The 22,511-nt window shown below is 49.0% G+C and overlaps 1 protein-coding gene across 3 annotated transcripts in view; it reads right to left on the reverse strand.

The window, feature by feature from the left end:
* Nucleotides 1–15,342, reverse strand: part of MCOLN1 (mucolipin TRP cation channel 1) — a 30,451-nt gene extending 15,109 nt beyond the window's left edge. For 2 of the 3 annotated variants that reach the window (XM_039514184.1, XM_039514182.1), the window contains exons 1-6: nt 15,220–15,320; nt 12,724–12,941; nt 5,291–5,458; nt 4,803–4,962; nt 3,562–3,649; nt 519–615 (exon numbers count right to left, since the gene is read on the reverse strand). In XM_039514184.1, coding sequence (XP_039370118.1) covers nt 519–615; nt 3,562–3,649; nt 4,803–4,962; nt 5,291–5,458; nt 12,724–12,941; nt 15,220–15,256 — 768 coding nt within the window. In that variant the 5' untranslated portion in view covers nt 15,257–15,320. Of the gene's footprint in view, nt 1–518; nt 616–3,561; nt 3,650–4,802; nt 4,963–5,290; nt 5,459–12,723; nt 12,942–15,219 lie in introns of all 3 variants that reach the window. The other variant, XM_039514183.1, reaches the window with a different exon arrangement.
* Nucleotides 15,343–22,511: the final 7,169 nt, after the last annotated feature.

Here is a 22,511-nt window from a genome sequence, read left to right on the forward strand (position 1 = left end):
CTCTGGGAAGAGTTCTTGGCTCACAAGCCAGTTGGAATCCAGCTCCTGAGCTGGTTCTGCAGGGCTAAAAAGAATGAGCGGCAGCAGACTTTTCCATCACTTGAGTCAGCAGGTGGCACTGTGGAGCAAGGGCAATTTTCACAGTGGCTTTCCACCTGAGACCCCCGCTAGAACTGCACCACAGCCAGAAACCTTGGCCTCCTCCCTGGCTCCCTCCTCCTATGTCATGGCTGCTCACCACCCCAGGGACACAGCCCAAGGTGCTACCTGCACGTTGCTTGGAGGAATTCAGCCTGACCGCTCCCTTGCTCAAGAGCAAGCGCTCCCTGACAGCAAGAGCGACCAGGCTGTGGGGTGGTCTCCCAGGAAGAAGGTAGTGCAGGCTAACGGCTTGTCCATCTCTAACGCTCATGCTTCCCCAGGGCTGCAGCTGCCTGAGGGGAGTCCTGGCTATGTATTTCTCTGGTGCAGGCAGGCCTTCGGCAGCCCTGCCTCAGAGCTGGGCCGGGGTTACTCACAGTGATGGTGAAGGTGTAGCAGTCTGGGATCTCATTGTTAATGATCGTCTGGATGTTGATGGCCTTCAGTTTAAACTGGATGGTGACGTTAATGAGCCTGCAGGAGACAATGATCAGACTAACAGGATGGCTTCTGAGTGGTACGTTCCATTTCATTGCTTCAAAAGGGAACGGCTCTTCACAGCTAGAAACTCAGCACCATACAACCCCTTTCAGCCCAAGGTTACACAGGCCATCCTCCCATAAGAAGCAGGTGTTTGTCCATTTTACAGATGGGGAAACAGCAACTTAGCTGAAATCAAGGGAGCAGTGGCAGAGCCAGGAGCAGAACCCAGATTTCTGACTCACTGCTCCATCCCAACCACTAGATAACACAGCCTAAACAGAAACCAAGGTAATGTCTTTACACTGCAGCTGGGAGGTATAATTTCCACCTCGGTAGATGCATGTGCACTAGTTCTGCTCGAGCTAGTGCCTAAAAATGACAGCGTGGCCACCGTGGCTTAGGCTAATCATCCTAGTACAACCGCAACCAAGATCCTACGTACGGCTCAAGCAGCTAGCCTGAGCCGCCACCCAGGCCACAGTGGCCACACTGCTGTTTTTATTGTGTTAAATTGAGTAGCGCATGTGTCACACCTCCCCGCTGCAGCACAGCTGTACCTTTAAAAATAATGCCATGGACCTAACAGGTGGGCACCTTCTGAGCCGCCTCTCCCCACCAACACCACCTCCTGCTTGTTAGTGCGTGGGAAGCATTCCCCCTCGCCCCCCAACCCGTAGTTCAATTCGACAGGGAGCCATCACCTTCAGACTCGTCCTGCTAGAACTAGGACGTATGTCTTTCAGCTCAAGCTGGTGGTATCTTCCCCAACCCTGCGCTCGCTCACATTACACAATGGTCACTGCACACATCCTCAACAGCACAGAGCTCCTAGGTCCCTATCACACTGTCTTCCAGAGCTCAGCCAGATCCTGGCAGCTGTGGTCTCTCAACTGCTGAGTCCCCAGATTTAGCAGCATGCTGAGTAACCACCGGGGAAGCAGAAGTTCTTGTAGACAATGCAGCAACAATGCCACTGTGCTAGCACAGGCTGAAACAGGCCCCAGAGCCCACGCAAGGGGAAGGGGAAAGAGGGACCTAGGGCACAGGAACAATGAGAATAGCTGATTCAGCATTTCAGAGCCCAGCTGAGCACCCTCGAGTCCCTAGGAGCCACTGAACAAGATCAGAAGCTTTTTAGGATACTGAACTGTTCTGCTCAACTAAGGCTTCTGCTCTGCCAGTCAGCCTGCCCACCAGTGTCCCCCAAACTCAGCCCTGCCAGCCAGCCCCCACACCTGTCATCCCCCCGACACACACACCAACTTGGCTCTGCCAGCCTCCACACCTGTCTCCCCTCCCACCAACTTACCATCAGCCAGTGGGCCAGCACATCTGTCTCCCTATCAGCACCCAGTGCCAACAACCAGCCCACCCACATGTCTCCCCCGCTCACACCCACTTACTCACCAACTCGACCCTGCCAGCCAGCCCACCAGTGTTCCCCGCCCCGCCCACCAACTCGACCCTGCCAGCCAGCCCACCAGTGTTCCCCCCCCCGCCCACCAACTCGACCCTGCCAGCCAGCCCACCAGTGTTCCCCGCCCCGCCCACCAACTCGACCCTGCCAGCCAGCTCACCTAAGTTCTCACCCTCCAACCCATGCCTTTACCCTGCCACAGAGCCTAGCCACTTTCAGTCCCTCACTCACTCTCCATCACTCCCAGTCCCAGGTTGCCTCACTGAGAAATATGAAGGTTGTCCCTGCTGCACCCTACGGTTTCACCCCTCAGCTGCAGGGCTTCTGCCTCTTACACTCATCAGGCCTTGTCTACACTACAGGGGGGAAAATCAATACAAGTTACGCAATTTCAGCTACGTGAATAACATAGCTGAAGTCGACATACTTAGATCTACTTACCGCGGGGTCCACACTACGCTATGTCGACTGGAGACGCTCTCCCATCGACTCCCCTTGCACTTCTTGTTCAGATGGAGTACAGGAGTCCACGGGCAGTCAATTTAGTGGGTCTTCACTAGATTTGCTAAATCGACCACTGACGCATCAATCGCTGTGCATCGAACCCCCAGTTAGTGTAGACAAGCCCTTAGTAATAATTCTGCATGCAGTGTGGTCTAGCCGATAAAGCACCGGCCTGGGACTCTGCCACTGGCCTGCTTGGTGACCTTGGGAGAGTCACATCACTTCCCTCCCCATGCCTGTTCCTCTCTTATCCTGTGTTTGTCTTGTCTACTCAGATAAGGCTTTTGGGGGCGGGGGCTGTGCCTCACTAGGCATCTGCAGCACACTGCACAGTTCTGCGACAGGAACTGAGTGACGCTGTGGTGGGAGATGGTGCTGGCTTGGCAGGGCCCACAGAAGCAAGTCAGACCTGTATGTACTTGAGGAACTGAGCTCAAGCAAGTGACTCTCCCCCTCTGGCTAAGGAAGTTGATTCATCTCTGTCCAGTGACCCTTTTCATGAAGAAGGCTGTTTCTACTACAAAGGCCCTAGATTTGGAATCATCGCAGCAGGAAACTTCAAAGAGCTGAAGCCACACATGATGCTGCATGTACTGCCCCCCAGGTAATGCTGCCAGGGAACTAACAAGGTCTCCCCTCCACCAGCATCAGACCCAGCCACTGCCTCAGTTTCACTCCTTTCTGCTCCCTAATAGTTTCCCAGCAACAAGTCTAGCCCCCTTCCCGTGCTCAGCAACTTGTTTGCCCCTTTTGGTTCGGGGCAATAAACAAGGACTCCCTCCCAGCCACACCGGGAATCCCAGCCTACACCCCGTAGCAAGTGCAAGAGCCAATACTCTTCAACCCACACATTGTCCCAGCCAAACTGCTTCTAGAGACACCTCCCCCAGGTAACACTGCCAGCGACTCTAGCTTTGACTGCATCTCCTGTTTTCAGCAGTTAGCCGTGCACTGCCCTTGGTAATAGAAGAGACCCCACCTCACGCACAACATGCCTGGAGAGATAAGGCACTTACTTGTGAAACTTGAGCGTGACGTTCCGGTAGCTGGGGTGGGGCTGCAGGGGCCAGGGCATCCTCTCCATGGGGTCCACACCCAGGCAGTCTGCAGAGAAAGGGGAAGCTGTCCTCAGAGAAGCAGCCCAGCCAGCACCCAAACAGGGCCTACTGTCCCCTCCCCTACCTTCCAGCAGCAAGGAAAGCCCCCCCCCCAACACACAATGGCACCATTTGCCACATCAGGGACCAGCCCTGTCCCCAGGATGGAGCCAGAGAGGAGCAGAGAACAAGCACCTAAGCCTGCTTTTCAAACAAGAGGCAGGAGCTAGTCCAGGGGTCGACAACCTTTCAGAAGTGCTGTGCTGAGTCTTCATTTATTCACTCTAATTTAAGGTTCCGCGTGCATTTTAATGTTTTTAGAAGGTCTCTTTCTATAAGTCTATAATATATAACTAAACTATTGTTGTATGTAAAGTAAATAAGGTTTTTAAAATGTTTAAGAAGCTTTATTTAAAATTAAATTAAAATGCAGAGCCCCCGCCCCGGACTGGTGGCCAGGACTCGGGCAGTGTAAGCGCCACTGAAAATCAGCTCGCGTGCTGCCTTCGGCACGTGTGCCATAGGTTGCCTACTCCTGAGCTAGTCTAAGCCAACCCACCCCTCACATGTTTACAGATCACTTTAGCATGGCATCTGTCCCTTTACGCCATGAGCAGCCATCACAGGTTGGGTGCAACAGACAATGCCTGCCTAAGGCACTCCCAGCAAACACCCCTGCCCTCCCCCCCAGAGGCCACAGCAAGGCTCCAGGGAACTCACCTGCCAAAAGAGAGCTCACCCACCACCTTGGATTTAGCCTGAGCAAGGCCTTGGGGGCACTTCCCTTCCCAGGCACCACTGGGGCTATAAGCCACTGGCACTCACTTTTCCCCCGCACCAAGGTGTGTGAAGACCCCACGGAGAGGTGCAGGACAAAAGCCTAGGTAGAGACAGGGGCACAGACAGCAAGCCCACACTTCGCAGGGCACTGCCACCTTACCCAACTAAACCCTCAACTCTGCCAGCCAGTCAATGCCTGTTGCCACCTCTTCAGCTGCCATGCAGCTTGGGCACCACCTGATACTCACAAGGCCAGGGTGAGCACACAGCTGAGTGGGCAGTAGTAAGCACCAGCCCATGGGGCCCAGCAGAGAGATCCATCAGGGAGCCTGACGGCACTCCAGGGACCCAGAAGTACCGTGCAGCCTGGGGCTACTTACCTGTGATGATCTTGGGGTCGATGTTGAAAGTGTCATTGGCAGGGTCGATCTGCCCTTTGCGATAGTACTGCTGGCACAGCATGAGGGCCGACTGGTTCCCGCTGCACTCCCCATGCACGTAGGCGTAGCGCCCGATTGTCTCGTTAGGAATGGCCAGGTACTGGGGAAGGAGGAGACTTTACCACCCTGCCCCAAAGCCCCCACGTCGGCAATGCTCTGCTATGGGCCATGGAGAGTCCTCTGTCCGAGCCCCACACCACTCCTCCCTCACTCTGCTCAACCCAAAGGCTAATGCCCTGAAAAATCTGCAGATAGCCACTTTGTATCCACAGATATCCGCATACCATGTTTGCGGATCAGACGTGGATACAAATCTTGTGGATTTGTATGTGGATCAAATGTGGATACACCCACACAGGGGTCTACCAATGGCTTCCTGGCCCAGCCCACCTAGGTCTCCTAGGACCCCAGTGCGCTCCTCCTCTCACCTTCTCCACGGCGTAGAACATGTGATCGTAGAGGTCCCTCTGCGTATAGACAGCGTATGTGTCCTCCGACCCATCCACATAGTCCTTCAGAAACAGATGTTTGAAAGCAATGGTGTTCTCCTCCTTGAACGTCACCACCATCTGATTGCTGAGCCCAAAGAGGATGAGCTGCAAAAGAGGAGAAGAGGATGAAACCAGCTGAGAACGCTGCCCCTAGCAACAGCTTACCATTGGAATGTGTCATTATACAGAACCACAAGCTTCACTCACTCACACAGCCTCTGTTACACAGCTGCATCAGCCTTTTGAGTGTTACAAGCTCATCTCAGTCAACCCGACCCAGAAGCTGGTTTCTAGAATCACTATAACTACCTCTTTGGCTAGAACATTAAGAGCTGGAGGAGAGAAGCAATGACTGACAATCATATCTGGCAACAGCAGAGCACTCTACGAGCTTTCACTGAACAATACAATTCCACAGAGGACATATGGTTTGCGACAGCAGTCGTAAGTGATGTTATATTAGGCTATTGGGGTCTCTGAGCATGGTGATGGCCCCAATCTCTGCAATAAAACTATCAATGACAAGGAAGCTTAAGAACTAAGTTGGAGTCATCTTTGAGGAGAAAGCCATACTCCCCTCCACACTATGCCTTCCGCTTCAACATAGCTACCTTCCATCAATTACTGGAAAAGTGGGAATAAGGAGAAATAAGAACATATATCATTATTAAATGTCAAAGATGTCACATTTCCCCTTGTCTAACTAGAGCTACTCCGACTGAAACACAGGACGGACAGACTGGATCAGAACCAAGATGCATCTTGACAAGCACCAGATGCTGCAGAGGAGTGGATGAGAATCCCGCAGTAGCAGATGAGGGATATCGGTCCCCACCTAGGGCTCACACGTGTCACTGGTAGCTACAGATTGTCTAAAGACCTGAAGCAGGGGGTTCAATATCCCCTTCCACAACACTTGTTATCAATTACAACTCTGGATATTATTGTTAGCTGTATAAGTGTCCAATCCCTTTTCAAATCTTGCTGAGTTCTTGGCTTCAACAACTCAAGGCAGAACTGTGGCACAGAGCTCCACAGTCTGATCACAAATTGACAGGTGGGAAATTCAAAGCTGAAAAGAGGATCTATCTTTTCACTCAGTCATTACTTTAGGCAACAAGCCCAGTCTTTTCAGTCTCTCTTCATAGGAGAACTTTCCAGGCCATCAATCATTCTCAATACTCTTCTCTGAACCCCCTCTAGTTCTTCAGTATCCTATCTGTTATGAGGTTCTCAGCACCGCACAGCGTCCAGATGAGGCTGCACCACCTACTAGATAAAGGCATTAGAATATTCTCTGACTACTCACTATCCTACTCTTTATGCATTATTTGCTTTTCTGACTGCAGCTGCACATTGAGCAGAACTACACTGTCTACAATGACATTCAAGTCCCTTTCCTGGGGGCAGCTCATTTACACCCACCAGGTGAAGGAGTTCAGATTTTTCCTTCAACATGTTTTGCATTTATCAACAAGAAATGTTACGCCACCATGCTGCCTATTCATCCAGTCTGGGAAGGTAATACTTTGGATCTTAGATTAGAATGAGATTAGGCTTGGCAACATGTTTGACCACAGTCAAATACTGTCAAATATTCCAGCAAGAACAGTTGGCAGCCTACCCTACCCTTCTGATTGCACCATGGTGCCATACTTTCGTGTTTTAAAACTTCATCATAATTTGCATTTTTCTGAGTTAAAATAGCTAAAGTAACTTTTTTTTGTAATTATGCATAAGTATTGAAGGCTGAGCCTACTGGAGACCATAAAGTCTTACTAACCAAAAAAGAGTACTACAATAAGTTAGAGTTTTAGAATATTTGACCAGTGCCTGACAGGTCAACTGACCAATTACTTTTTGATGGGTCAAATTCCCTACCCTAAATCAGGCAGCTACTCAGTGAGGTAAGGCCTTCCTCTTGACAGGGATTTTACTCCAGCTATTGCTTCCTTTTAAGTGTGTCTTTACGAACTGTCTTTATTCATTACCGCTATCGATGAAATCTTACCGGCTAGTGATATTTTTAAAGTGCAGTTTTGCCCAAGTGACAAATGGGTTTCCTGTACTCAGCAGATGTGGGGGAGGAAGTCAGCCAGATCTGATGGCTTCAGAGAACACAAAGTTTGCTTTTTACAGAATGCCAGAGTGAGAAACTAGTGCAGTGTGTACACTACAGAGCCCATGCTGTCATAGCTATGCCAGCATAGCCCCTTAGCATAAACACAGTGTACATCCACAGGAGTCTTTCTATTGGTACAGGAACGCCAACTCTCCGAATATTAGCTATGCAAGAGAAGCCTTCTTCTGTAAGCATTGCTACGTCTACACTGAGGGGTTTGTGAGCACTGGTCTGTGGCTGGGGGAGGTGGTTTTTCCACACACCTGACTGAGGTAGCTATGCTGGTACAAGTTTTAAGTCCAGACCAAGCCTAGAACAGTTCATGCTCCCTCTTGCACCTCCAAGAACAGTCACTCCCACCCACACAGGGAGTTAAAGGGGAGCTGCATCCCTTATCCAAATCTGGAGTCCCAACCCTCCTCTCACACCAGGGAGGAGTATAAAAGTATTGCTCAGGCATGCAGGTGTGAAATTAGGAAGGCCAAATCACACTTGGAGTTGCAGCTAGCCGGAGATGTTAGGAGTAACAAGAAGGGTTTATTTAGGTATGTTAGCAACAGGAAGAAAGTCAAGGAAAGTGTGGGCCCCTTGCTGAATGAGGGAGGGAACCTAGTGACGGAGGATGTGGAGAAAGCTAGTGTACTCAATGCTTTTTTTGCCTCTGTCTTCACAGACAAGGTCAGCTCCCAGACAGCTGCACTCTGCAGCACGGTATGGGGAGGAGGTGACCAGCTCTCTGTGGAGAAAGTAGTAGTTCGGGACTATTCAGGAAAGCTGGACGAGCACAAGTCCATGGGGCCGGATTCGCTGCATCCGAGGGTGCTAAAGGAGTTGGCCAATGAGATTGCAGAGCCATTGGCCATTATCTTTGAAAAATCATGGCGATCGGGGGAGGTCCCGGACGACTGGAAAAAAGCTAATGTAGTGCCCATCTTTAAAAAAGGGAAGAAGGAAGATCCAGGGAACTACAGGCCAGTCAGTCTCACCTCAGTCCCTGGAAAAATCATGGAACAGGTCCTCAAGGAATCAATCCTGAACCACTTAAAGGAGTGGAAAGTGATCAGGAACAGTCAGCATGGATTCACCAAGGGCAAGTCATGCCTGACTAACCTAATTGCCTTCTATGATGAGATAACCGGCTTCGTGGATGAGGGGAAAGCAGTGGATGTGCTATTTCTGGACTTTAGCAAAGCTTTTGATACAGTCTCCCACAGTATTCTTGCCAGCAAGTTAAAGACGTATGGGCTGGATGAATGGACGGTAAGGTGGATAGAAAACTGGCTAAATGGTCGGGCTCAACGGGTAGTGATCAATGGTTCCATGTCTAGTTGGCAGCCGGTATCAAGTGGAGTGCCCCAAGGGTCGGTGCTGGGGCCGGTTTTATTCAATATCTTCATTAACGATCTGGAGGATGGTGTGGACTGCACCCTTAGCAAGTTTGCAGATGACACTAAACTGGGAGGAGTGGTTGATACGCTGGAGGGTAGGGATAGGATACAGAGGGACCTAGACAAATTAGAGGATTGGGCCAAAAGAAATATGATGAGGTTCAACAAGGACAAGTGCAGAGTCCTGCACTTAGGACGGAAGAATCCCATGCACTGCTACAGACTAGGGACCGAATGGCTGGGCAGCAGTTCTGCAGAAAAGGACCTAGGGGTTACGGTGGACGAAAAGCTGAATATGAGTCAACAGTGTGCCCTTGTTGCCAAGAAGGCTAATGGCATTTTGGGTTGTATAAGTAGGGGCATTTCCAGCAGATCGAGGGATGTGATCATTCCCCTCTACTCAGCACTGGTGAGGCCTCATTTGGAGTACTGTGTCCAGTTTTGGGCCCCACACTACAAGGATGTGGATAAATTGGAGAGAGTCCAGCGGAGGGCAACAAAAATGATTAGGGGGCTGGAGCACATGACTTATGAGGAAAGGCTGAGGGAACTGGGATTGTTTAGTCTGCAGAAGAGAAGAATGAGGGAGGATTTGATAGCTGCTTTCAACTACCTGAAAGAGGGTTCCAAAGAGGATGGATCTAGACTGTTCTCAGTGGTAGAAGATGACAGATCAAGGAGTAATGGTCTCAAGTTGCAGAGAGGGAGGTTTAGGTTGGACATTAGGAAAAACTTTTTCACTAGTAGGGTGGTGAAGAACTGGAAGGGGTTACCTAAGGAGGTAGTGGAATCTCCTTCCTTAGAGGTTTTTAAGGTCAGGCTTGACAAAGCCCTGGCTGGGATGATTTAGTTGGGTTTGGTCCTGCTTTGAGCAGGGGGTTGGACTAGATGACCTCCTGAGGTCCCTTCCAACCCTGAGATTCTATGATTCTACCCTCCCTGGTGCCACTGTCCAAGGAAAGCTTCCCACTCAAAGTTTATTCAAACTGCCTGTTAGCTGCTGAAGGAGGAGAGATGACAAAGAGAGATGGTAGTGGGAGCCTAGGTGGGAAACAGATGCAAGGAGACACCCAGGCAGAATGGGAGTAAACAACCTTGAACCAAACAAGACCAGTGAGGGGCCTGGAAACAAGAGGAGACAGGAGAGGAAGATGACTTTTGCCACTGCATTTGGATACGCTGGAGGGAAGGGGGAAGATGAGATCCTGGGAGGTCCCAGAAGAAGATATTGTAGCAGCAGAGGTGATGCCAGAATTGTGGTATTTAAAGCTCCCTCTGTCAGTGGATTTGAGGAGGGAAGTTTTAGTCACAGCTCAGATCTAGACTCCAGCATTTCACATCAGTAGATGAGCTGCTTGCAGAAGGCCTTCCCAGACATGAGGGTTTTTCACATAGCTGTTGGCCAAGCAACTTGTGATGTTATTCGCCTTCCACCAACTGTTCTTCTCCCTGCTCTTAAGTGCTTTGGATTTTCCCCTTGATGTTCACACATTAATACAGACATATGCTCCCACTGAACAAGCTAGATGCACAACTCACTGGGTGAAGATTCTCTGGCCTAGGTGTCAGATGAGATCATCATAATGAATAATTCACATAGCTCACCCTCAGCGAGAGCTACTGATGGGCAAGCTTGGGAAGGGATTTGAACAGCAGCTTTAGAAGCAATTCCAACATTTAGATGAGTGCAGAATAGAACAGTTGAGGGAGGTTTTTAATCACATCATCCCTGCATCCAGAGGAGTTACCCAGGGGGCAGCCAAGTCCCTGTGTTTATCAAGAGCCTGGTGTAGTTTCAAGCCTATTGAATTGCACAACTATATTGTGCAATTCAAATACAAGGCAGGAAATGCACACGCAGAGGTTCCAATAGCAGCATTAATCATGTCAAACTGCACATATGTCCCAATCTTACATAAGAACAGCCATACTGGGTCAGACCAAAGGTCCCTCTAGCCCAGTATCTTGTCTTCCAACAGTGGCCAGTGCCAGGTGCTTCAGAGGGAATGAGCAGAACAGGTAATCATCAAGTGATCCATCCCCTGTCACCCATTCCCAGCTTCTGGCAAAGAACTAGGGACACCGTCCCTGCTCATCCTGGCTAATAGCCATTGATGGACCTTTCTTTTTTGAACCCTGTTATAGTCTTGGCCGTCACAAGATCTTCTGGCAAAGAACTGTACAGGGCAACTGTATGTTGTGTGAAGAAATACTTCCTTTTTTGGTTATAAACCTGCTGCCTATTAATTTCATTTGGTGACCCCTAGTTCTTGCGTTATGAGAAGGAGTAAATAACACTTCCTTATTTACTTTCTCCACACCAGTCATGATTTTATAGACATTTACCATATTCCCCCCTTCATCATCTCTTTTCCAAGCTGAAAAGTCCCAGGCTTTTTAATCTTTCCTCATATGGAAGCTGTTCCATACCCCTAATCATTTTTGTTGCCCTTTTTGTTACATATTTAGAGCACCCAGAACTCAAAGTCAAGCCCATCTCATTTGCAAATGCTGGTCAGAGCATTAGATGTGCAGTGTCCACATTAACCTCACTGACAATTTTAAAGCAGGAGGTCCCAAACTGTGGTATGCGTACCCTTGGGGGTACATGAGACATCTCAGGGGGAACACAGGAGAAAGTGTGTAACAATGGATTTCATTTATTGCATTTTCATAATAGGTTACTCAGACAAAGCTTTAAAACTGTGGGAAATTGTGAAGTAAATTAACTATTGTATTTTATATAACAATGCTCCAATGAGAACACAGAGACGCTGACATACAGAGCCCTCACTTCCAATCACTGTACAGCGTAGATTTAGTTGCCCAGCAACTCTCCAGTCTAACTGAGCTCAGAACTTAGTCAGGGTTATTTTGTTGGTTGTACACATCACACTAAGTGAAATATGGACAGGTGGCTAAAGACAGGTAGTGTTAAGAAGAATTATCAATGATGAGAAGGGCGGCTGCCAGATCTGGAAGGGGGCATGCAATAACAAAAGTTTGGGAATTCCTTTTTAGGGGAAACTCGGGTTTAAAATAATTACAGAAGTTACCTTCCCCATATTATTACCACCATCTTTGCTTAATTATTCAAATTTACTAAATCTAATTTACTTTTCAGCAGAAGCGTGATAGTTCTCCCTTTTGCATTGTTCTCCACTTGCAAAATGAAGAGACCAGCTCATCAGTTTATCAAAAACATTTTGCAGAAGAGCAAGACTTCCTCTGACAGGGCTCATTTTAATTTACGTTTCCAGCCTCTCATGTACTAGCACAGGGCTGCAATGGTATGGCTAAGTTGCAAGCGCCACTGGAGGACGACAGTTTTAGGAGGAGATATTTCTACTGATTTTGTGTTTTTACAAAACCTGAACTGAGCCAGTTGGGCCCCTTCCATTTTTGCAAGACTGAGCACAAGCCTAAAGAGGCAGCCTTCATGCTGCACTGATGGAGCTCTGTGCATTCAATGCACTAACCGAGGGGTTGTGCGGAGCACACACTTACACAGTAGATCCCGCTCTGCTGAACATGCTGCCCATTGGCTAGTGTTCCAAGCTTGTTTTCAGTCAGATAGCCAGGCCATTTCCTCATGTTCCCATCATGTGCCTGACTACAGACCACGTGGTTTCAAAGTACTGATTTTCCTTTCAGCAGGCTCAGCCTGCATACAGAGCCTGCCTGAGTGCCCAGCCTAGCATTACTACCCAAGAGCAAGCAGTCCCCCAGGCTGCCGGATATATCACAGGAGACTAGAGTTACCCTGAACAATGGAACCAGAATGACATGGGCTGCAGGTTGCCATAGCCCAGAGTACAGTGCTTTTCATCTCCATGCCCCCCCAGCCAGCCCCCACACACCTGGATGGTGACAATGATGATCTTGATGATCTGCAGCACCAACTTGAAGGGTTTGCGGCCTTTGGCGCGGAACTTGTCACATGGACTCATGAAGAAGTACTTGAGGCGCCTGCGCAAGTCTTCCTCCTCAGGCAGGAGGGAAGTGGAGCCCACGCCCGGCCTGGCCCCCCCGTCTTGAGACCCATAGCTATTCACAGGGGTCAGCAGCCTCTGTGTCTCTGGGAGGGGGAGAGTGGAAGGAGGTGGAAGAGACAGGAATATAAATGTAAGTCACCATGGTCCTCACCTCACTGATATAAGAGATGCTCCAGAGCCACTCACCTGCCCCAAACCCTAGGAGGGATTTCAGATCATGGCCAGGTTTAGCCAGCTTGCTCTCTTCACCAGCCTCCCTCCCCACTCTCAGGCTCCAGCAAAGTGGTTTGTCACCTCAGCCTAACTTAACTGCACTAAATAAAGATCTGAATAGTGGGTGGTTGGAGGGGGAGGGCAAGACACCCACCCTTCCATGGCCTTAGAGGTGGGGGTCCAGGTGTTTCTCAAGCAGCCTAAACCCCCAGGCTCAATAACCCTTATGACTGAACCCTTCACCATCTGTGCATCCAACAAAAATCACTTCTTTCCCCTTGATCTATCTGGTGTGCCCTCTGACAGGAGCCTCATGGATCCAGCCACTTTGGCTCCTCAGATGAGTCAGACAAGACGATCAACAGGCCATATGGATTTCTCATCAGAAAGGTGGTTTATTTACTACCTGGCACTGGCCTCAGCAATGACCTAGATACCAGCTGCCTAGGGTTTGGCCAGATGATTTCATGTCTTCATAGGACACTGAAGAACGCCACCTAGACAGTTGTTAGGTGCTCTACAGAGCTACAAACAACACAGGGCCCTGCCCTGAGGAGCCTATAGCCTAGATTTAGACAGGAACATAAACAAGGATGGGAGGGATTAGGATTATAGCAGGAAGATCTCATGGTTAAGCGAGGTAACATCTTCATTACAGTTTGACCAGGCCACACAGCATTTCATGAGACACCAGTTCATTGCAGCTCTAGAACCAAGGAGTAAGAGACCCTGTAGGATCAGGCCATTGTTACCCCCAAAGGTCCAAGTGCATGTGTGTTTTGTTCTGTGATGTGGTCCCTTGTCAGAGGAACTTTCTGTATCAGTCCTGGCACGGGAAACGGGTATAACTGCAGTGTCACCTTAGCATGTGCACTAGGAGGGGGAGAAGAGCTCAATGGCCTGATCCTACTTAGGTTTGTGAATAAAGTCTTCCAGACTGAAGCCATGTTGGAAGGCAGCTCCAGCACCACCACAGCTCAGAGTTTCCCTAGCAATCACAACAAGAGTAACAAGATGTTGAAGAGGGCCAGTTTTACTATTCAGAACCCTCGGGCTGCCGAGGAAGTTATGAGAATGATGTTATTGCTTAGCTGCTGCTTGAGAAAAAGTTCTGTCACCACAAGCACTGGAGCAAGTGCAATCCAAAGGGTCCTCCTCCTCCACCAGAGAAAAAAAAATAGAACACAAGAGCCTTGAGGTTGGGGAAGGGGTAGAGTAGTTGAAGCCCCCAGCCCTTCTCCACAACAATCAGGAGGAGACACACACCCTGGCCACCAGGAGTCTGAGTGCTAAAAGTCACGGGACCAAAACATAAAACACCCAGGCTTCTGGGAAGGTTAAGGAGAACTATTACAGATCCCTTGGTAAAACAACCACACCTGCAGATACTTCACAGCAGTGGAACATGGAGAGCTAAGGCAAACGCCTACCAGGTACTCAATCATTGACAATAAACCTGACATGGAAACTGGGAGACAGAGGACATTGCAAACCAAGAGAAGGGCAACCCTGCAGCACGGCAGAGGAGCAGTGGGGACAAGTTCTCTACTCCAATGTAGAAACTATGATGGAAGACGAGAAATTCTCCCAACTTTGAGAATGGACCCAAGTCATTCCAACTGTGCCTGGCCCTGCGAGAAACGACACACGCACTGAGCCAGCCCCTGCTGGGGACCGAGGGAGGGATGAGCCCCCAGCGCACTGGGAGCCCAGCCCGGGCAGTACCGGTGCATTCTCTCCCTAGCAGCCCCGCAAAAGGAGGGGGACTAGAAAGTGCCTCGTCCCCCGCAGCGGCCAGAAGGAGCTCCGAGCAGGGTGAGAAGCCCAGCACCTTTCCCCGCAGGGAGCTCCCGGGCCGCCGCCCGAGCTAGGAGGCGCCCGCTCACTCAAGCCCAGCTCCTGCCGCCCGGGGAGGACGCAGCAAAGCCGGGCTGCGGCCAACCTCTCCCGTCCCTTCGGGGCCGCACGGGACTCCCGCCGCGGGCGCCAGTCCGAGCCGTGCCAAGCCCGGCCCGCTGAGCCGAGGGACGGGACGGGGCGGGCCGGGCGCTGCAGCCGCTGGCTCTCGCTCGCCGGGGAGCGAAGCAGATCGGCCAAGAGCGGCAACCGCCGGCAGCGAGCGGGAGACTCGAACCCGGGCGGCCTCACCTGCGGGCGGGCTGTGCAGGCGGCAGGGAGCGGACATGGCGCGGCCAGCGCCAGCCCGGAGCCTCTCAGCTGTCCGACCGGAAGAGACAGCGCGCAGCCCGCCCCCATCACGTGCAGCGCCCCGCACCGCCCCTCCCTCCCTGCCTCACGTGATCCTTCTAGCCCCACGTGCTCCGACAGTGCCCCGCGCGCCTGGGCGGCTGTTCAGACAGCCTTGGCCGCGCCCTGCCCTGCTCGGGCCCATCCACCCATCGCCCCGAAACACAGGGACTGGGTCCGCCCCCGCTGCTTCCACACGCAGGGTCTGGCCTGTGACGCCCAGGGCCATGACCCCTGACTGTGGATGTGTGTGCCCCTATGACCCCTGACCCACAGAGCCACGGACTCTGTGCCCCACCCTGCTCCTGCAGGTGCGATGGGCCTCTTGTGACACTCTGCTCCCACAGGCAGTAGACCCCAGCCCTTAGTACAATGTGGTCCTTCCTGCTCCATTGGCAATGGGCTCTCTCCTCCCATGATCCTAAAGGTCTCCGTGACCTCCTGACCACATAGGGTACCTGGATCTCTTGTAAACATCTTTCCTGATATTTGTAACTCTGTTGGCACATCGTTGGGTTGGAGTGTGTGAAAATCAGCTGTTGGGTGGGAAGTGTCGAAGAAAAACTCAGTTCTCACTTTTATGTTTAGGTGCAGCAGAAACAAATACTTATTATATTAATACTAGTACACACACAGAGGAGAGAGTGTCAGGAACTAGGTTTGCCCCCTGAACTGCGGATCTCTCTCAATTAAAACAATCACAATCTTTTAATTTTACCTTTCTAGCAGACCATAGTATACTTACTTGCAGAGTAAAAGTAAAAACATGCATTTGTTTTTATACATAAGCCTACGTTTATCTTATTTGTCTGCAATACTAAAACAAAAAACAAAACTGCAAATCACAAAACAAGGTCTTTTTTTCATTCACATTCACACAGATACATACAGGGGGTGAAGCCAAGCTTCAAACTTAACTGTGGAGATTGACACATCTATTCATAATTTACTGTCCTCTAGCTCTTTTTCAGCACCACTGCTGTCCAAGTGTCTTTCCAGTCATTACTGAAGTTGCTGAATAAGACTATAGGTAACTTAGCTTATTGTGGCACCCCACTGAACATCTCCCCTGGTGAGATACGTCCCCATTTATTATTCAGTTGTTGTCCATTAGCCAGTTTTCAATTCAAGGGCCAGTGCTTATACCAAAAACTCAAATTGGAGCATAAACAGTGTTTTGTTCATAACATGCACACATAGGGTTGCCAATGTTCTAATCACACAAAACCAAACACCTCCTGCCCTGCCCGTGCCCTGCCCTTCTCCGAAGCCACCCCCCCACTCACTCCATCCCCCACCCACTCTCCCCCACCCTCACTCGCTCATTTTCACCGGGCTGGGGTAGGGGCTTGGGGTGCGAGAGGGGGTGAGGGCTCTGGCTAGGGGGGTGGGCACTCGGGTGGGGCCAGATGTGATGCTGTATGGAATCTGGGGAACACTTTAGGATATTATGAATATCAATATTGTAAAATTACAATGAGTTATGCCAGATATGCCATGTAAGATATCTGCCAAAATGTTATAATTTGCCAAATATGATAATCTCATTTATGTGTTTGTATCACCTTTGTATTTTGGGTTATAGATATTATGTATGTCTGTATTACAAAACTTGTGCTATGCTTCCGGGTGTCACCCCCAGATAGTTTGGCATCAGCACTGCCTAGACAGCTTGATGGCCCATTAAGGACCATCAGCTATACAACTGCCCCATTGAGAGAAGGCAGATACACCTTATGACTCAGCAAGGCATGCAGGGGCCTGCCTATGGACAGAACTCTAAGGCCATGTCTACACTACCCGCTGGATTTGATCCCCGAATCAACGCCTGTACTCCACCTCGGCAGGAGGAGTAAGCGGAGTCGACGGGGGAGCCGTGGCGGTCGATTTGCCACCGTGAGGACAGCCAGGTAAGTCAAACTAAGATACTTTGACTTCAGCTACGTGAATAGTGTAACTGAAGTTGCGTATCTTAGATCGATCCCCCCCACCACCCAGTGTAGACCAGCCCTAAGACTTCCAAGCCATGTGCTGGGCAGCTTGAGTTTGGGACAAAGGAAGTACAAGCCGCATGGCAAAAGAGTATAAAAGGTAGTTGCATCTTCTCCCTTTTGTGTTCAGTTCTGCTTCTTCCCTCTTAGGGTGACCAGATGTCCTGTTTTTATAGGGACAGTCCCGTTTTTTGGGACTTTTTCTTATATAGGCACCTATTACCCCCCACCCCCATCCCATTTTTTCACAGTTGCTATCTGGTCACCCTATGGCCAACCTCTGGAACACTTTGCCTGAGGAGGTTGTGAAGGCTAGGACTATAACAGGGTTTAGAAGAGAACTAGATAAATTCATGGAGGTTAAGTCCATTAATGGCTATTAGCCAGGATGGGTAAGGAATGGTGTCCCTAGCCTCTGTTTGTCAGAGGTGGAGATGGTTGGCAGGAGAGAGATTACTTGATCGTTGCCTGTTAGAGTCATTCCCTCGGGGGCACCTGGCATTGGTCACTATCGGTAGACAGGATGCTGAGCTGGATGGACCCTTGGTCTGACCCAGTATGGCCATTCTTATGTTCTTATGTTCTATTCCCTCTGGACTTAACCTTTCTACAAACGAAGCTCCGAACAAAGGACTGAATGAGCCATCCAAGCTGTGGATGTGTTCCAGAGGGACTTTCAAGCCAGCAAACTCACCAATACTGCTAGGAACCTGAAATATGGACTTTGAAATCTTTGTATGTATGTGACTGCTTTAACACCTCTCTTCTTGTTCTTTCTTTTTTCTTTATAATAAACTTTTAGTTTTAGACACTAAAGGATTGGCTGGCAGCATGGTATTTTGGGTAAGATCCAAACCTGGTAACATGGCTGACCCTTTGGGGTCAGAAGAACATTTTGTATATGTGAGCAGAGCTATTTAAATAACTTCTCAGTGTACTGGACCTAGGTGCTGATTGGGAGCCAGAGACTGGAATGCAATGAAGGGGGGCTGTGTGATTTCTTTTTTTGCTTATTGATAGCCAGTGTGGGGGATTAGAAGCACAGTTTATGACTGGTTGGGGAGTTTAAACTTCAGTGTTACCCATCAGTTTTGGGAAGATCTGCTCTTCCTTTTGCAGCCTGCCCTGACCTCGGCATTTCCAGTGATGGCTGACCTAGGCCTACCGGGTCACACCAGGGATGCGGGATTTGGAGTGCAGGAGAGGACTCCAAGCTGGGGGTGTCAAGGTGTTCGGAGTGTGGGAGGGGGCTCCAGGCTGAGGCAGGGGGTTGTGATGTCCTTAATTAGCAGAAACATGGCTCCCTCCGTTTTGTTTGGCTCATGTGAAAGGTGCTGACTTGTGTCATCATCTTCTTCACCCCCTGTGGAGGCCCGTCTTCCCAGGCCTGGCATCAGAGCCTTCCCAAAAATGAGGGGCCAGGGGCCAGGTGACCCTGCTGTGACACTACACCCCATATTCTTCATAGAGATATTATTATGATATGAATATGGCATAACTAAGATATGTTTTATGCAAGATGGGTCATGTTAGATATCATTGGAAAGGTTATGATTTACTGCATGTGATTAGCCTGTTTGTATGCAGTATAGTAGAAAAAAAGAGCCTGGAGCATGGGTCTGGTGCAAGGCCTGAGGCCTGAACCAAAGTCAGCAAAAGTTATGCTATGAGCAACAATCAGGCCCTGTCAAAAGCAGACGCGTGCCTGCAAGCTAGTGTCTGGTACACAAACTCAGCGCCAGTATTGCTAGCATTGCTAAAACATACTGAATACGTAAACACATTCCAGCAGGCATTCCAAGAACACCCCAACCTAGCACATGATAAAATGGTTTGACAAAAGTGATGAATAGTGATATTTTGTCTGAAACATCAGGAATGAAAGTACAAAGACAGGGGGTGAATAGGAATGTTTTGTCTGAAACATCAGGAGGAAAGTACAAGGGGAGGTAACAAACGTGTCATGAAATGCTTAAGGTGATTTGTAAGCTGTTTATCCCAGATTGTTTGTCTCAGTCTATAAATGTTGGAATAACTCACCTTAACACTTTATCCAGCCTAGGGGGCAGTGGAAAGTTCCGCCACTGACTGAGCTGCGTCCATTGTCACAGGCATATATGTGCTAGTGTAACTGTAGATATTGTTCCGGAGAGCTAGGACCGTGCTTCGTCAGCAATAAACCTAGCCGGGCGCCTTTGCAACTAAACCAAGTCTTGTGGTCATTGCGAGGTCAATCAGAGCTGCTGTACAGGCTATCTGGCCAGAGCCAGTGCAGCATGCAGAAAGAACACACACAAGCAGCTGAACATCTGACGACATTGATTCCATTCCAAGTTTCTTCCCCACTATATTTTTTAAATTCATATGGACCTCCTTTGCTGGCAACCCAGCATGTCCATACCTTATCAAACTCTGTGGGGATTTTCAGGGAGGGATTAAGGGGGGTCCCTAGCACATAGTTTTCTGCCATGTTAGATCACAATTCCTACAGAGGGCAGCTTGTTTACTTACTAGATCAACGGTTGGGGTCACCAATGTCATCAGATATTCAGCTGCGTGTGTGTGTTCTTTCTGCATGTTGCACTGACTCTGGCCAGATAGCCCGTAGAGCAGGCTCCGATTGAACTGTTAAAAACACCTAAGACTGAACCGGGGAAGAACTGGACCCAGTGTCTGGCCTGTGAAAGGAATATCTGGAATTCTAAGCTGCAAGCAAAAGAAGTTTGTCTTCAAGAATCTCTGCAACCTGCTTAAAACAACATTTAGGGTGAGAAATTACTACTTGTGGCCAGTTTCTTTAGTGTATTAAGCTTAATTTGCGTTTGCTTTATTTGCTCAGTAATCTACTTTGATCTGTTTGCTATCCCTTATAATCACTTAAAATCTGTCCTTTGTTGTTAATAAACTTATTTTGTTTTCTAAAACCCAGTTTGTGCAATTTATAGGGATCTGGGGGTCATAGTGGATCACAAGCTAAATATAAGTCAACAGTGTAACACTGTTGCAAAAAAAGCAAACATAATTCTGGGCAGTATTAGCAGGAGTGTTGTAAGCAAGACATGAGAAATAATTCTTCCGCTCTACTCCGCACTGATTAGGCTTCAGCTGAAGTATTGTGTCCAGCTCTGGGCGCTACATTTCAGGAAAGATGTGGACAAATTGGGGAAATTCCAGAGAAGAGCAGCAAAAATGATTAAAGGTCTAGAAAACATGACTTATGAGGGAACATTGAAAAAATTGGGTTTGTTTAGTCTGAAGAAGAGAAGACTGAGAGGGGACATGATCACAGTTTTCAAGTACATAAAAGGTTGTTACAAGGAGGAGGGAGAAAAATTGTTCTTAACCGCTGAGGATAGGACAAGAAGCAATGGGCTTAAATTGCAGCAGGGGTAGTTTAGGTTGGACATTAGGAAAAACTTCCTAACTGTCAGAGTGGTTAAGCACTGGAATAAATTGCCTAGGGAGGTTGTGGAATCTCCATCATTGGGGATTTTTAAGAGCAGTTTAGACAAACACCTGTTAGGGATGGTCTAGGTAATACTTAGTCCTGCCTTGAGTGCAGGGGACTAGACTAGATGACTTCATAGAATCATAGAATAATAGAATATTAGGGTTGGAAGAGATCTCAGGAGGTCATCTAGTCCAACCCCTGCTCAAAGCAGGACCAACACCAACTAAATCATCCCAGCCAGGGCTTTGTCAAGCCAGGCCTTAAAAACCTCTAAGGATGGAGATTCCACCACCTCACTAGGTAACCCATTCCAGTGCTTCAACACCCTCCTAGTGAAATAGTGTTTCCTAATATCCAGCCTAAACCTCCCCCACTGCAACTTGAGACCATTGCTTCTTGTTCTGTCATGTGCCACCACTGAGAACAGCCAAGCTCCATCCTCTTTGGAACCCCCCTTCAGGTAGTTGAAGTCTGTTATCAAATACCCCCTCATTCTACTCTTCAGCAGACTAAATAACCCGTTCCCTCAGCCTGTCCTCATAAGTCATGTGCCCCATCCCCCTGATCATTTTCATTGCCCTCCGCTGTACTTTCTCCAATTTGTCCACATACCTTCTGTAGTGGGGGGCCCAAAACTGGACACAATACTCCAGATGTGGCCTAACCAGTGCCAAATAGAGGGGAATAATTACTTCCCTCAATCTGCTGGCAGTGCTCCAGCCCAATATGCCATTAGCCTTCTTGGCAACAGGGGCATACTGCTGACTCATATCCAGCTTCTCATCCACTGTAATCCCCAGATCCTTTTCTGCAGAACTGCTGTTTAGCCAGTCAGTCCCCAGCCTGTAGCGATGCATGGGATTCTTTCCTAAGTGCAGGACTCTGCATGTGTCCTAGTTGAACCTCATTAGATTTCTTTTGGCCCAATCCTCCAATTTCCGTAGGTCACTCTGGACCCTATCCCTACCCTCCAGCGTATCTACCTCTTCCCCCAGCTTAGTGTCATTTGCAAACTTGCTGAGGGTGCAATCCATCCCATCATATAGATCATTAATAAAGATGTTGAACAAAACTGGTCCCAGGACTGACCCCTAGCCAGTTTTCTATCCACCTTATAGTCCATTCATCCAATCCATACTTTTTTAACTTGCTGGCAAGAATACTGTGGGAGACCGTATCAAAAGCTTTGCTAAAGTCCAGATATATCACATCCACCGCTTTCCTCATATCCACAGAGCCAGTTATCTCATCATAGAAGGCAATCAGGTCGGTCAGGCGTGACTTGCCCTTGGTGAATCCATGTTGACTGTTCCTGATCACCTTCCTCTCCTCCAAGTGCTTTCAAAATGGTTTCCTTGAGGACCTGCTCCATGATTTTTCCAGGGACTGAGGTGAGGCTGACTGGTCTGTGGTTCCCTGAGTTCTCCTTCTTCCCTTTTTTAAAAATGGGCACTATATTTGTCTTTTTCCAATCATCCAGGACATCATAGAGAGGGAGTTAATAATTGCACATATAACATTAATGCAGACATTGTACAAAGATATTAATAACCAACATGTTATTAGCTTTCATACAATACGGCACAAGGCATATTGTGTACAAATATTATTGAAATGGTATGTCAGGTGTGAATACCAGGGTGCCTGGAGTCACAGCAGTAATACTGCTGAAAAGGATCTGGGGGTGTAGGACTTGCTGGAGCCTGAAGCATAAGTAACAGTATGAACTAAGGGCTGTGAACCAGGGAAGG

Source organism: Mauremys reevesii, linkage group 25 (genome assembly GCF_016161935.1).
Source record: "Mauremys reevesii isolate NIE-2019 linkage group 25, ASM1616193v1, whole genome shotgun sequence".
In the NCBI taxonomy this organism is placed as follows: Eukaryota; Metazoa; Chordata; order Testudines; family Geoemydidae; genus Mauremys; species Mauremys reevesii.